At 39.5% G+C, this 14528-nt stretch overlaps 1 protein-coding gene across 2 annotated transcripts in view; it reads left to right on the top strand.

Annotated features, from left to right (window-relative positions):
- Positions 1-13272: 13272 nt before the first annotated feature.
- Positions 13273-14528, top strand: part of CRB1 (crumbs cell polarity complex component 1) — a 93053-nt gene continuing 91797 nt past the window's right edge. For both annotated transcript variants that reach the window (XM_030279379.4, XM_072932637.1), the window contains exon 1: positions 13273-13688. In XM_030279379.4, the coding sequence (XP_030135239.4) occupies positions 13613-13688 (76 nt within the window). In that variant the 5' untranslated portion in view covers positions 13273-13612. The remainder of the gene's footprint in view (positions 13689-14528) is intronic.

The raw sequence follows: 14528 nt of genomic DNA, 5'->3' as shown, positions 1-14528 counted from the left end.
GCACAAGCCTAGGTAACACTTCTTCTCTTGCTAGTTTATGATACATGAAGGACTTAGTTCAAAGAAATATCGTACAGTGCTAAGTGATCCATTACCATGCCTGGCATTGCTGCAATAATTATGCTCTGGAAACAAAATGTCCTTGAAATCTCAGGTCATTATGATTCCTTCAGCATTGTCTTCTGCAGTTGGTACAAAGTACAAGTGGTACAGTTAACTATATTAATCCCTTTTGTTCCAATGCTTACTCATACTACATTTTCTTGCCAGTTAATAGAGTATCCCACATAGGTTAAAAAGCTGACTTTTACTTTAATTAAGGACAGCATCAATTAACAAGTAAACACTTGCTCACCTACTGTACAGAATTTGCAAATGCAGCTGCTTTGATTTTTCCAGGAAAACAGTATATTTATCAAATAAATAGTTTTGAATTGTTGGAAATTAAGAAGTAGCTTTGTGCAAGAAGGTTTGGTTTTGAAAGAGGTAAAGTACTTGTTCTCCAACTCAAAATCTTCCCGTCTGAGATACAGTGGAACTAGAAATGACAGATACTTGAATCAAATACTGTTAAATAATAAGTAGATAGGGAATAGACTCTTAAGCAGTTAGCTGCCAACTAAACATGAATAAACTTACATAAAAATAGCATGCAAGTTTTAATACCTGGCCGAGTTATTTCAGTTTATTGCCAATATATTCCTTAAGAACTGATCAGTGTAAGCACCCAGTTATAAATCTAGTAGCACATACATTCACATCCTCCTTCAAACAGCTGCCTTTACTTTGGCCACAACATTTTTGCTAAGGTAAATATCTCTCTCTCTAAGAATTTTATTGCTAATTTGCCATGAGTTCATGGTGCATGACATTGCTGAAACATGACCCGTGCTGTCATTCTTCCTTTTTGTATCCCAGATGTGTCAGTGATGGGTGGGACATAGGGAAGAACCCACAAAGCCTATACTTCCTCTAGTCTGAGATTTTTCTGTATTTTATTGCCAATCACCACATACACACAAATGTTTTAAATTAGGCTGTGAAGTGAAAGGGTTATAAGATTGCCTAGAGACTCCAACAAGTTTTCTAGCCAACAGTGCTGAATAAAGTCCATTGCTGGAACCATTGCCAAGAAATTCTTTCACACAGGCCATGAAAAGACCACCCCAGTCTCTCAATTCAGCACTCTCTGGGGCCCTAATCAGCTGGAGGCTGGTTGTACTATTATGGATGCTTGACATGTGAATCATGTTGATCAGGCTTCTCCCCTTGTCTCCTCTCTAAAGTACAGCAAGTGAAACGTGGAGAGAAGGAGGTCAGATCCACTCTGGCTGTATCAGCCTGCCTCATTCTGTCCGGGAAGTCTAGTGCAGGGAAGGGTGGACTCCACCTCTGCTTGTGTTTTGTTCTCTGGAGTGTTCTGTAGGCAGACATGAGCTGAAATACAACAATCTGCCATCTTTTTCCAGGGGATTCATAGTGTGGAAATCGCACAGAGCTATATGGCTAGAGACTCCACAGAACAGATTTCCTCATGGAGCGCTAATCCAGTGCAGCCCTGAGGTGAAATCAGCAGGGGCCAGGAACAAGGCACTCCCTGCTGTCACAGTAAAGCAGAAATGCTAAGTCTTTTAGTTCTGACCTCAGTACTAGGCCAGCTCTACAGGTATATTCACAGGTGCACTGCATTGCCTTCCCACTTTGAAAAATATGGCAACTGAAGAAATCCTGGCTAGAGGGAAATTGCCCATGTTGTCCTGCCATCCCTGCCTGCTCCACCTGATCCATGAGTGCCTGGAAGCTCAGGGGGAAGGAGGGTGAGAGGAAAGCTGAACCAGAGAAAATAGCACTGGAGGAAAGAGTTGTCTGCCCTCTACTGATGTAAGTCTTAAGCGGTGCTGCAAAACTACGGCAAATTGAAGCCGTACCCCTGCCTGAAACTGTGTAAAGAAGAAACAAGGACTTAACATGTTAAATTTCTGTTGTTTTGGGTAATGTTTTCAACAGAGCACAATAAACCTTTTGCAATAATACACCAGTAGCTTCAGAGGTATTTTCCTTTAAACAAGGCAAGAACTGGGGAGAAGTGAAATATCTTTTATTAGTTCAGCTGGAGTATGTCACCACTGGAACTAAAAACAGTGCCCCAGATCTGGGAGCATGAGCTTGAGAAGACTTCATGTGCCCAAACTCATCTTTCTTTTTCCAGCCCTATCAGCTGGTTAGTAAAAGGTATTGCCTCTCCCAATAAATCTTTCTTCATTTATTGCCTTAGACAACTGCAACAACATTATCAAACTATCAGGTTAAACAAGCATACCCAGTCTTTCCTGTACAGAAATATTCTTGGTTCTCAAAAGTATATTGTGAAAATGTATAGAGTAAACAGCATGAAAAAGTTTCTCCATGTCTTACATTGCTGCATTTCCATTGCACTGCCCGGTGAGAGACCCGTAAAGCTTCTGGGGCACCCTGAGTGCTGAGGCCCTGGTTTGAGACAAGAAGAATTTCAGCCATGGAGGGTAGCAGGGAGCTGATGTCACTGTCACTTTTTTCAGTCAACCAGAAACCAATTATCCCTAGCTGACAGGCCAAATTAAATGATTGGGTAGAAGGAGATGCCAGCTATTCTCCCCTAGATTAGGTAATTGGGGCTTTACTACACTCAGACCTGGTGCTGTTTGTTGGGCCACAGAATACACCTAAGAGCCATTCTGGTCTCTGGTCTGTCTCTCTTTCCGTCCTTTCCATAAGCATTAATATATTTTTAATCCCTAAGAAAAGTGTCTGCATTTTACATTAAAAAATGCTAATCTTTTCACATATATAATACTAATAGATCCTTCTATCCATCCAAGTTTATAGAGAACATGAAGTTAGGAGTTCTGCCATGGAAGGCCTCAGGTGGCAGCTTTGTACTGATTTATACTTGAGATCTCGGGTTTTATCTAGTAGTCTTGCAAAGATATAGAAAGTTTTTAGCTTATATTTCTTTGGAACTTAGGAGTGTGTATGACATAGTATCAGGCTGATTTAGTGAGGGGCTGCCTAATTCACTGCATGGGTTGCTTGGAGCAGAAGTGAGGTGTCAAAGTACCCTCTAGTTCAGGTTAGGACCTAGTTGTGGCCCTCCAAGGTCTTCAGGAACACATTACTTGCAGTGACACAAGGAAGTGGTACTGAACTAACTAGCTCATTTAAATTACCAAGGCTAAAATCTGCTTACATTGCCCAGTAGAAAGCAGAATTTGGTACACAAGGTAAGATGCAACTATACATGCATGTAGAAACCTGGGTGTACAATGTGCTCAGTAGTTATTATTGAAGAGAAAAAAAATACATTTGGTATTGAAGACTTTTCAACAATAGAGTATAATGCATAGAAGCTTCTGAATGGGATGAAAAATTGGAAAGCTGATGGTGGTAATTCCTTGGAAGGTTAGCACATGAAGCTGACAAATTACCAGCAGCTATTAAGGCTTTGTGCCTTCAGAAAGTATCTGCTGTGTAATTACAAGGACAGCTAGAAGCACTCGGGCCTATCAGCTCAGTGTTTATCAAGGCTTCCCAGCCCAGAGCTCTTCTCCTTCCCTTAGTGATGAACTTTGACATGGTTACAGTTGTCAGGGAACCAAACTCCATCTCCCTGCTAGAGAAGCAGGGTACTTCAAGGTGTAGGAGAGATTAAAATGCTATTCTGCACCCTCCTGAATCACTAGCCATGTAATTTGTAGAAGCTATTTGTTTTGAATTATAAAGTCAAAAGTATGTATAATCTACAGCATATTTTCCCCCAGAGACATACAACTGCAGAAACTCAAGGATGTCTTAGTGTTAGCTGAGCTTTTTAACTGCCATTCTTTATTTGTCTGAATTTACATATTCCATGATGTATTGCCCATTTACTCACAGTCAGGATAAAAGGCTGCAGTTGTGAAGTTTATGAGTCCTGTGTAACTCTGCTCACTGTTAGAAACAAACATCACATAATGAAAGCATTATATCTGTTTCTGGAGCAGTACTATAGTGCAAGTGAGAATTTCAGGACCCTGTTTTATTTTAGGTGACATTCATTATCTGTTCTCTTACTTACATTTGAATAGTGATTAGAATATTTTCCTAAGAAAGTATAATTAGATTCTGATATCAAGAGGCAGACTACAAGTACATTAATTAGACTTTGAGGCCACTATTAAAAACCTGGAGCAAAACAAAAGTGCTTGCAGTCAAAAAAGCAAGCACACAACACAGAGAAAAATGTTTTAAGCAAAAAAATAAGGAAATACAGAATTAATTCTGCATTGTTAGTAATCCAATGCACATAAACAGCCAGCTTGTACAACAATGGCTATATGAAAGTTAATTTTAAGGAATGAAACTAAATAATGTAAAAAGCCTAACAATTAAATGACAACTGAGTTAGTAAAATGTCTGTATAAATAAATGCAGTAGCAGGAGAAGAACTTCTTGTAGTCATTCCAAAGTAAGCATAACCCTATGAAATAATCCCATAACAATCCCCTTGTAACAGTGACCTTCCCAAATGAAAAATATGAACCAAACCCACTTGCTGCTTGGGGTGAAACTGGAGCTAAACCCCTTTCAGTGAATTTGGTACATTATGATTAATTGTTCATGTCTCTTTTGGTGTAGTTTGTTGCTATCCCAAGAGTAATGTTATTTGGAAAGAAGCATTCATTTCTAATAAAAAGAGCAGAGGGGGATAACCAGTTTGTAAATTAATTTCCTTTTATTAGGAAAACTTGACAGAGCACTGTAGCCTTCAAAAGGCTACTTGCTTTCCTTCTGGAGCAGTTATGGTTGCTCATTCTTTTCTGTGGTTGGATTTTATGCCACCGTTCCATTTGTCAACCTCAGCCACAACAACCATGGATGTTTTCAGTGCTGTTGGGTTCTGTGGCAAAAGGGCTGATAGGAGCTTGGGTGCCTTTACATGCTAAAGATCTGATATTGCTTTTCTTCTTCTGAGTGGCTTTTAAATTCTGTTTCCACTAGTGCATGTTGTTTGAATCAAGAAATGGAGAAGAGACTTCAAAGTAAATCTGGGAGTGAGATTGCTTTCTTCTCCTTTGAAAATATTTTTCTTTTTCTGAACTAACCCACAGATTGAAATCTTTAATATTTGTTTATTACCTTGAAAATATGTGATATCAGAAGTGGCTTGGATTAGTTGAAAGGTTTGATTGGGGCAATCTTAATTTATGTTTCAAACTTTTCAAAACACCTTATTTTACTTGTTCAAAGGAAAAAAAATAGCAAGAAGGTTATAATTTTAAAATTGCCAAAACTTCTTTTTCAGCAATTTTTCAATAAATATGCTTTTAAAAAACATCACAACTACACACACACTCACACACACAACTCAGAGAAAAATAAAGTACAAAACTTCACCCTCTTCCTTCTGAAAGACTTCAAAAATTTCTGGCCAGCTTCACTTCAAAGACCAGGTGGTTTAGAGAGACCACCATCTAACTTTGAATTTGTGCTCAGTGTTGGGACAAGGGCTCTCACATTTAAATGGCATACAGCATAAAACAATTGTACTTAATTTTGCTCATGATAAATGTGAGTGGATAAGTTCACCTATTATTTCTAGAGAACATGTCAGACTTGCATCAATTTGGCCAGATAAAAAATTTTTCTTTCCTGTCTTGAATTACAAGTATAACACCTATTTTCAGAATCACTGTGGCTTGTGACACAAAGACTAATATGGTCCTAAAAAATGCCAAACTGTTAGAGAGTGACACTGAGTGAGCACAAATCAAGCAGCCTCTTAGGCTCATTATTTCCATAGCTTCTAATGGAGGGAAGAGCAAATACTTCCTGCATGCCCATCCTTCAGAAAGTTAATTCTGTTTCTTGAACACTTGTGATTGCCATGTCAGAATGGAATTTGATATTATTCTTGTGGGTTACTGGTTTCACATCTTATTTAAAGACAATGTTATAGAAGGACATGTTACATTAATCTACTTCACCAAATTAATGCTGAAGTCTGACTTTGCTGCTGCAGGGGTCAAGGGGGTCAACATTAACATGGCTCATGTTTATCCATTCTTCAGCAGTCAGATGCTGCCAGAGACTGCTTCATTCATTCCAATTAATCTTATTTTGGATGAGTGAGCTGTATGAGCTGTGTCTTTAGACCACAGTCCATTTAGCAACTTGCAGAGCTTCATTTCTGAAAGAGATCATTTACCATTTTTAGGCATGTGAGTCGTGCCCATAGGTTTCGCTGGGGACTAAAATCTTTCAGAAGTGCTGTGGGGGTGTGGTGCTTCTCATCACCCTGTCACACCAGTGGCAATGTCCTCAGTTCTGAGTGCAGTTGATATTAATAGGAAATCTTACCCTGGCAGCATGAGGAGTTCCTGCAAAACACACGGGCCATGCTGCTCTGGGGATTTCTTGTTTGCTACTGTGAACACATCTTTTTTAAGCAACTTTCTTATAGGTAAGGCACTGAAGATGCAGTTTGACAGCAAAATCTTGTTTCCTGATAATGGTAATTACATTGAAAGTGCTGGCTTAGAAATTCTTGTACCCCAGAAATTCTCAGATTTAGAAGTCTTAGTCCCACAAAACTGTATTTGGTGAATGTTGGTGCTAAAGTCCAATATGGGTGCTAAGACCGGAGGTCTCAGCACCTGCCTAAGCACAACAAGCATATTCACCCAGGCTTTCAGTGCATTGGAAGAACTTATTATAAAAATGCCATTAAAAAAAAAAAAAAAGGAGGAAAAACCATGAAAAATACTTGATATACAGGAAAATGGAAAGCACTGCATATGAAGTTCAACCTATGTAAAGATCTCAGCTTGCCCACACACAAAAATTAAGATGCAGTTCAGCAACAAACCACCTGGTGATTTGAGGGGTTCTCTGGACACTGGAAGAATATAAATCAACTACAGTAGTAATGTCTCCTCCTTCCCCCTTTCACATCCAACATGATGCTTGGAGGTCAAACTGTGCCCCCCCCAATCCAGGGATGTTTTCCTTTCACTGGCACTGGAACATGGTGACATCACATACATCATCACCACCAAAGTCAGCATCACCACCAAAGTCAGCATCACCACCAGTGGTTGAAGTAGGTGTGAAATAATCAAAATCAGCACAAGTTTGGAAGCCTGAATATTTCATTTTACCTTGTGAACAATGTAATTCAAACGGACAAACTTTCAGGATTTAGTTCACTACAAAACTGCAGCCTTTGAGAAAGGCATTGGCATTAAGATGAATGCTGTCTTACCCAATCTGAGCAGAAACTTGAAATCCCTTTGGGGCACCTACTACTGCTTATTGTTCCCATAATATTATCTAATACTTTAACACAGAGGCCAAGATTTCCAAGAGGAATTTAGTGCTTGCTACGATCTACACCATGACACATCAGAGATGCCTACAGGGAAATTTTGCTTTGTGCTTTCTGGAAGTCACATCCTTTAACTGAAAACCTGCAAATCCAGGAGATCCAGATCGTCAGATGCTTTTCAAAACCTTGTCACACTCAATACACAGTGACTGAATACAGAAGAGGGAAAAAAATTATAAGAGCTATCAGAGATCATGAAAAATTAAGAAATTCCTGTATTTGCCTGTTACAAAAGTTACTTTTTGAGTGTTATGGTGTTTTGCATTGCATATTTAACTACCTCAGAATAAATTATCACTGCAAGTACAGTGAAGAAAACCAGAGCAAGAATAAGTTTTGTGCCCCTAAGCTTAGTGCTTAGCCTGTGAAACCAAGTATGTCGTCACCTTTCTCTATTTGCAAAGACCAAAATTTAAATGACAGTCTTAGAAGCATCTCCTCCTTCCCAGCCTCTCCACTTGACTGTAGTCATCCTCCTGCCCTGTCCCCAGGACAACTGCAGTGTTTATCAGAAGTAAAATATTTACATGCAAAGTGTGTGTTAAAATCAAGCATATTTGGTTACTAATCCTGCCTTCTTAAGTCTTGCCTTATCCTGCTCTACACTGTTGCCTGCTGGAATTGTTGGGTCTGAATTCCTTCTAAAACTATTTTGTATTGATCAGATGAAATAATGCTACAAACCTATGTAAATATTTTCCAAATATCTTTGAAACTGTGGCTGAACTATACAACTATATCCCCTGTAACAGATGGGATTTTAAATTTAATTCAAATACTTTCATGTTTAGGTCTTTTTGGTTTGTAGTATGAGTTACCTCACTCTGAAGGAAATTAAAAAAGAGAATTAGAAGAGGATTTGTAAGACTGTTAACACTTCTAGTCTGCTGAAGTGGAAAGCACAGAGGGAAAAATAAATGTACAACACATTTAGAACTTAATATATCAGTGCTTTTGTAAAAATACAATCTGCCTCATTTTCTCAAGCACTCTACAACCTTGGCACTCACAGGAAGCTTATTGGTACAGACAGAAGCTTCCTGATTAGACGGTTCATTAGCAGCAAGGTACAGAATACTAATTGCCAATTTTTATCTGCATTGACAAGGCCTGACCTAGAATTCATCTGATTGAAATTGCTTCCCTGGTGATGCCTCTTGCTTCCCTGCTTCCTGATCTCAACTTTATAGCCACACACAATATGATAAAAACATGTTATTTCACAAAATCTCATCAAAGATAAGAATAAGTGAATCACACACTTTATTGACTTCTGCAGGCCCCAGGGGAATCCTGTCCTGCCTTGCACAAACACTTTGTTTTGCCTGCCTATAGGTAAAATACTCAGGAGAGACTTCATATGAAAGCCAAAGCAGCTTTTATTGCTCCCACTATTTCTATCAAATTCAAAATTAGATCTGTCTGAGCAAATCAGCTTGACACTCCTGTAATTTTTGGTTAAATTTGTGTTTTAGGTTGGCACGTAGAAATCCCTCATTACTCAGTAAGAAAGTGGCTACCATGGGAATCAAAAATGTAATCATAATTTCAAAAAATGTATTACATTTAAGAAATACAGGTCTTGCAAAATAATTTTATATTTTCAGGTAAAGCCCTTCAGTTTCATAAAAACATTAGTAATCTGAAAACAGGCAGAACCAACAGGTTGTGCTCTGGTGCTCTATTTCAGCTGAGAAAAACATAAAAGGAGCACAGCAAGGGTTCAAAACCCCAAATATTTGTACATCCTAATAAAAAGGAAGAGAAAGGTCAAAAGAAGTAACATTTATAGACAAAAAAGTTAAATATAGTCATAGAATATTTGTCTCTGGAAAAGTAGGGGCCAAAGGAGATTCCAGTTCTCTCTTGCCCAGTTCTTTTGTGGATTCTTATCTTTGCAAGCCTTGCAGGAAATCAATGCAATCAGAGTTGTTCTTGTTGCAAAGAGGCTAATTAAAATTCAAACAGATCTATAGTGGTTTTGTTAATGAGGTAAACAACTTCCTCTTACAATACAACTGTATCTACAAGACCTTTCAGACATCCCTTATTCACACTGGTTTATCTATTGCCTTGTCTTGTCCTCTCCTAATTACCGAAAGTGAAACAAGCTGAAGAATAAAATTATCTATCAGTTGTTCAGTGGAGGTACATAAAGTACCATAAACAGGAAGATGATCTGGATGACTTGGTCAGGTCCATTGTTCTAGGAAATTCCATCATCCTCAGTTTTCAATAAATACTTCAGAATGTATTTTAATGCCCAAACCAGGATGTCAGACCAGAGTGACTTCATGCTTGAATGCTCCATAGTTTTTTATAAAGTAAGCTGTCCCACTGGTGAACTGGGAACACCAGTGAAATTTAGAATCCCAATTTCATCCCTGATGAAATTCAGCAAGAACTTAAGAAAAGATATACACAAGAAGTACCAGTGAATATGAGTAAGAAAATCAAAGACCCTAGGGAAAATCAGGGACTATTTTAAAAATGCAGGCTTTCTGCATGAGGCATGCAGAACTGGGGACTGAGCTAATATAGGCTGGAGCTTGTGCAGGAAATATAATCTATAGGAAATCTCTATATTCTGAGAATCACAGGAATATATGGTGGGAAGAGATCATCTGCTCAAAGCACATCTAGTTTGAGCAGGTCACAAAGAGCCACTGTCCAGCTGAGTTCTGCATATCCAAAACGTCATCAGGGCAAATCTTATCTTCAGCTCAGTCACTCTTCCACTCCTCCATGAAATCACCCACCTGTTCCTGACTATTACCAGTGCCTTACTTGCCAGTGAACAAAGGGATTTTTAATAAAAACTTCAGGTTAGTCGGCATCAGACATTTTGTAAACTCACATCTTCCACTTGCAAGATAATTTTACACTTTAGATGAATTATTTAACTATTCTAATTTCTGTTCATTTTGTAATTTACTTTAAAACTACCAAAACATTGGAAAAGAAGTGCCAATTACTTAGGAAAATCACCCATAAATATATTTGACCAAGAAGGCACAGGATGGCATCAATACAAATTGCATTTTAAATTGGAGCAACATTGAACAATCAGAAAACATGCCTAGCAGTGCGAAGAAAAGATACACAATTAATTAGTACTTCTGTCATCTGAAAACTGAAAACACTGCAAGCAAAAGATGTTAGATAATGAAATTAGTTGGACAGAGGTGCATAAAATGTCTTAGAAGAGTTGGCACTGACTGGTGTAGTCTGATACCACACCACTCTAATTTTTGCATGGAAGCAATCAGAACAGAAAAGACAGCAGTTAAGTGAAAGCAAATGACAACACAAACCCCTTTTCCATGAGAAAATGGCATAGCCTTTGACTTTTGTGACTGCAGAATCTCATCAAAGCTAAGCTGTACTGAGAAAGCATGGAAATTACATTTAGATGTTATGTTTCACTGTGTACAAGTGATATGCATGCAGAAATTCAAGCCTCCTGCTGTAGGCAACTTCAAGGAATTAGGGCAGTGATAAGTTAATTTAGTCTAGTCCTCATTAAATTCTGGGATATGAATAGCTCACAAAAAAAAGAAGAAACATTTGCAAAAAGGCATTGGGAAATACAAAGCTAAGTTTCAAACAATTTGAAAAAAGCAGATCTTTTGGTTATTCTAAAAGTGATTACATTTTAATAACTTTCCAAAGACCTAGGAGGTGTTCATATACTTGCTGTATGCTTTGTAATTACCACAGATTTACACAATATTTAATTCCAATGTCAACATATGTGTTAGCACGGTACATTTTAGTTCTCAGATGGGTGGCATATCCTCATATCTGAGAACTCCTAAGTTTCCTTAGAGTACAGATTTTTACAGGTACTTGTGTATTTTTCAGAAATATATCCAGAAATATATGTTTTCTTGAAATACTTATCATATATTCCTCAGAATTGAAAACTTTGTATTTGCTTAAATTTGGGGTCTATCTTTCTGAATACTCACAGCAATTTTTTCAAATTGACTAGTATATGAATCCAGAAAATATTGTTGTTCTAAGTAAGCTATATGCTAACAAATTTAAATAATAGTGCACTTAAAGCAGGCAATCAGCACTGAGCTAAACTGCATAATTTAGCCTGACAAAAGAATTCCCTGATGACAGTGGTATTTTCATGCTCATGTTGTAATGATTATATATCTTACTGCATAATTTCAAACAGAAACAAAGTAGACAGATGGCAAGGAGAAGAAAACATCCAAACAACTGCAAATGTAAATACAAAAGAAAGGGGATTACAAAAAGTGAAAGAGTGGGAAACTACAATTAGCCATTTAATTATATTTGTTTGATAGTTATCTAAGTACTTTCAACTAGGACCCCTATTCATCATAATGCTCATAGCCCATGACATTTGGCCAGGAAATCCAGCCTGGGAAATCCATCAGAGCTGGTGAGCAGGGTAGGGGGGCTCAGGGGAGGGTGGAGGCTTCCTGGGAAGCAGATGATAGAGCTGCTTGGACTGCTGGTGCCAGGAGAAGGGAGAGAGGGTCTGGAAAAGTGTGCCACAGGGTCAGCAGTGGGTGAGTGCAGCGACACATAAATGAGATGGGAAAGAAGGAGGAGCTTTGCTGCAGGAGAAATTTTTAAATTAATCAGTTCACTAAGCTTAATGAGTGATGTGAAAGTACCTACCTATTATAAACAGCTTTAGTGAATTAATGTTGGCATCAACAGTCTGCTCCCTACTCATCTCAGGCCTTCAGCATATACTTGACATTCAGCTTGTACTTTGTTCAGTTAACTGTACATGTAAAATAAAACTCAGTATCAAAGGCTTCCTGAACTGGGGATTAACATCCTACAGAAGTGGGGAGGACAGACAGAATACCAAATATATTGAGCGTTACCTGTTTGACAGTAACATAACGTAGCAATGAACAAGCAGATTTTTCAGGCTGGGAGGAGCTTGGGAATGCCTGGATTTTCACTGAGGCAAAGAGGGTAAGTGCCAAGAGCCAAGGACCAGGAGGACTGGTAGAGATGAATGTGGAGGGAGGAGGAGATTCACTGCCAAACAGGCAGCTCGCCTCTGTCTTGGCCTCAGAGCCAGAATGGTGCTGTGGCACTCATTACTGTGGACACACAGACTGGGTGTGTGAGGTGCCAGAGGGCCAGAGTTTGTATTGATCATGGTATGAGGACAGCTCCTGGGGCTGCTGCTGTGTGCCCTCACCTTCCCTTCTGCTAGAGCAGGACCAGGCTTTCATCTGTGAGCAAAGATGGGATCCAGGGACGAGGCACTGCACAGAGCGCTGGGCACAAACTGAGTCTGCTTGTGCAGGCAGGGGTGTGGAGCAAAGGGACAGCTGGGTAAGGTTCCCGTGATGGCACTTCTTATCAGCTGTTTAATACCAGCCCTGGCTAAACCAAAGGAGTCCATGCCCTGCTGCCATCCCCTCCTCTTATCCATCCTGCTGTGACACCTCCTGGTGTGAGCAGTGACTGGTTCCTCCTCCATGAGCAGTTCAAGGTTGTAACACAACCTGAGGAAGCTCAGGGGTCCTGTGCCAGCTGGTATGAGCATGCTTTTTAGTCACTCGTGTAAACAATACCAACAAAACAAAAAAATAATACTGAGGAAGAGAGCGGGCTAACATCTCACTAACTAAAAAGATTGAGAATGTGGATGCTCCATCTTTTCACTTCATGTGCTAATGGTGTAACATAACAGAAACAATTCAGAAAGCAGAAAGTGTTTGTGAGCCGGCTGTGCAAGGAAATGTCAAGTGTTTGCAGCGTGGATTAGGAGAGCTGTGTGGCGGGGTTTGGTGGAGATAGGAGCGCTGAGGTTTGGGCACTCCGGGCGGCTGTGCCGTGGCTGCGCTGCGGGGCAGGCAGAGCAGAGCAGAGCAGGCAGGGCAGAGCAGAGCAGGCAGAGCGCACCATTCATCCCCCAGCAGGGCTGGGGAGAGACTCCAGTCCAGCTCCCACACAAATCTGCGCCGGGTTTGAAGAATCACTCGGACCTGCCGAAGTGAAACCGTGACAAGCACAAGTGCCTGTCGAACCGAAGGCTGCAGCTTTGCGGGGAGCAGGCTGAGGAGGGGCACGGGCAGACATGGCTCGTAGGGGGCCGGGTGCCCCGGGTGTGCCCTTAGCTTCAGACATGAGGAGAAAGCAGTGAGGATCAGCACCAGCCCTTTGGACAACAGGCAACTCGGCAGAGGATGTCCTATCAAGATGAATATGGCTCATTCAAGAATTAACTCTCTACTCATCTTCTACCTCAGTTTTGTGCTGCTCATCCATTTAAAAAGTAAGATTTGCACTTTTTCTTATTGTTCTGACATGTCCTCTGGGGAGGTGGTTAGAATGCACTTCTAGCAAAAAGCTTGTGTTGTCAGAAGGCTTTAAAAATTTGATGGAGATGCCAAAAAAATTTGGTCCATGAAACTAAGTCGTATGAACTCGACTTCTACTTTTTTATTTTTTTAAAAAAGGAACAAAAGCATTTTGTTGCTTCACATATTCAAGGTACAGTAATAAATTACTTTGTTAAAATTGTACCTATACTTTAAAGTCTGTTTTTTTGATACCACTCATTTAGTAAATCTAAATATTTCTGATTTAAATTTAGACTAATTTATCCTCTGTTTAAAATGTTCATGTTACGTTTTCCAGTAGTATTGCTTTATTATATACACTTTTTAAACTACAGCCTCTAGAGAAAGCAGTTATTAAACAATTGTGAGGTATTTGGTGTTGTAAAATATGTCCATTATTAGGGAGCATGAAAGTCTAACTACTTTTATAGAGAAAAAATGTTCTCGGCAAACTTCCACCTAAACAGAAGTGTGCAAGATAGAGGAAATCACAATGGGTTTCCTTGATAATTGTGTCAGATGGCTGAGAGTAAATACAAGCCAAGGAGGCTAAATGGCCTCAGCTGGTGAGGCTGCTGTGTGTGTGTGAAAAGCAGCAGCTCTTGAACACGTTTAAAATGAAGATCTGCAGGATGTGTGCCTGAGGAGGCTGTTTGATTTGTGTCTGATGCATGTGAATAGCAATAACACAAAGCTTTGAGCAGCTGCCATTAAACAAGAAGACTTGGCATTAGCGTTCTGTGTTTTGTAATCTGGGTCACCTTCTGTTGCTG

Source organism: Taeniopygia guttata, chromosome 8 (assembly GCF_048771995.1).
Source record: "Taeniopygia guttata chromosome 8, bTaeGut7.mat, whole genome shotgun sequence".
In the NCBI taxonomy this organism is placed as follows: Eukaryota; Metazoa; Chordata; class Aves; order Passeriformes; family Estrildidae; genus Taeniopygia; species Taeniopygia guttata.
Note: the sequence above shows the minus strand (reverse complement) of the source record. Positions and strands in the feature narration are given on the sequence as shown.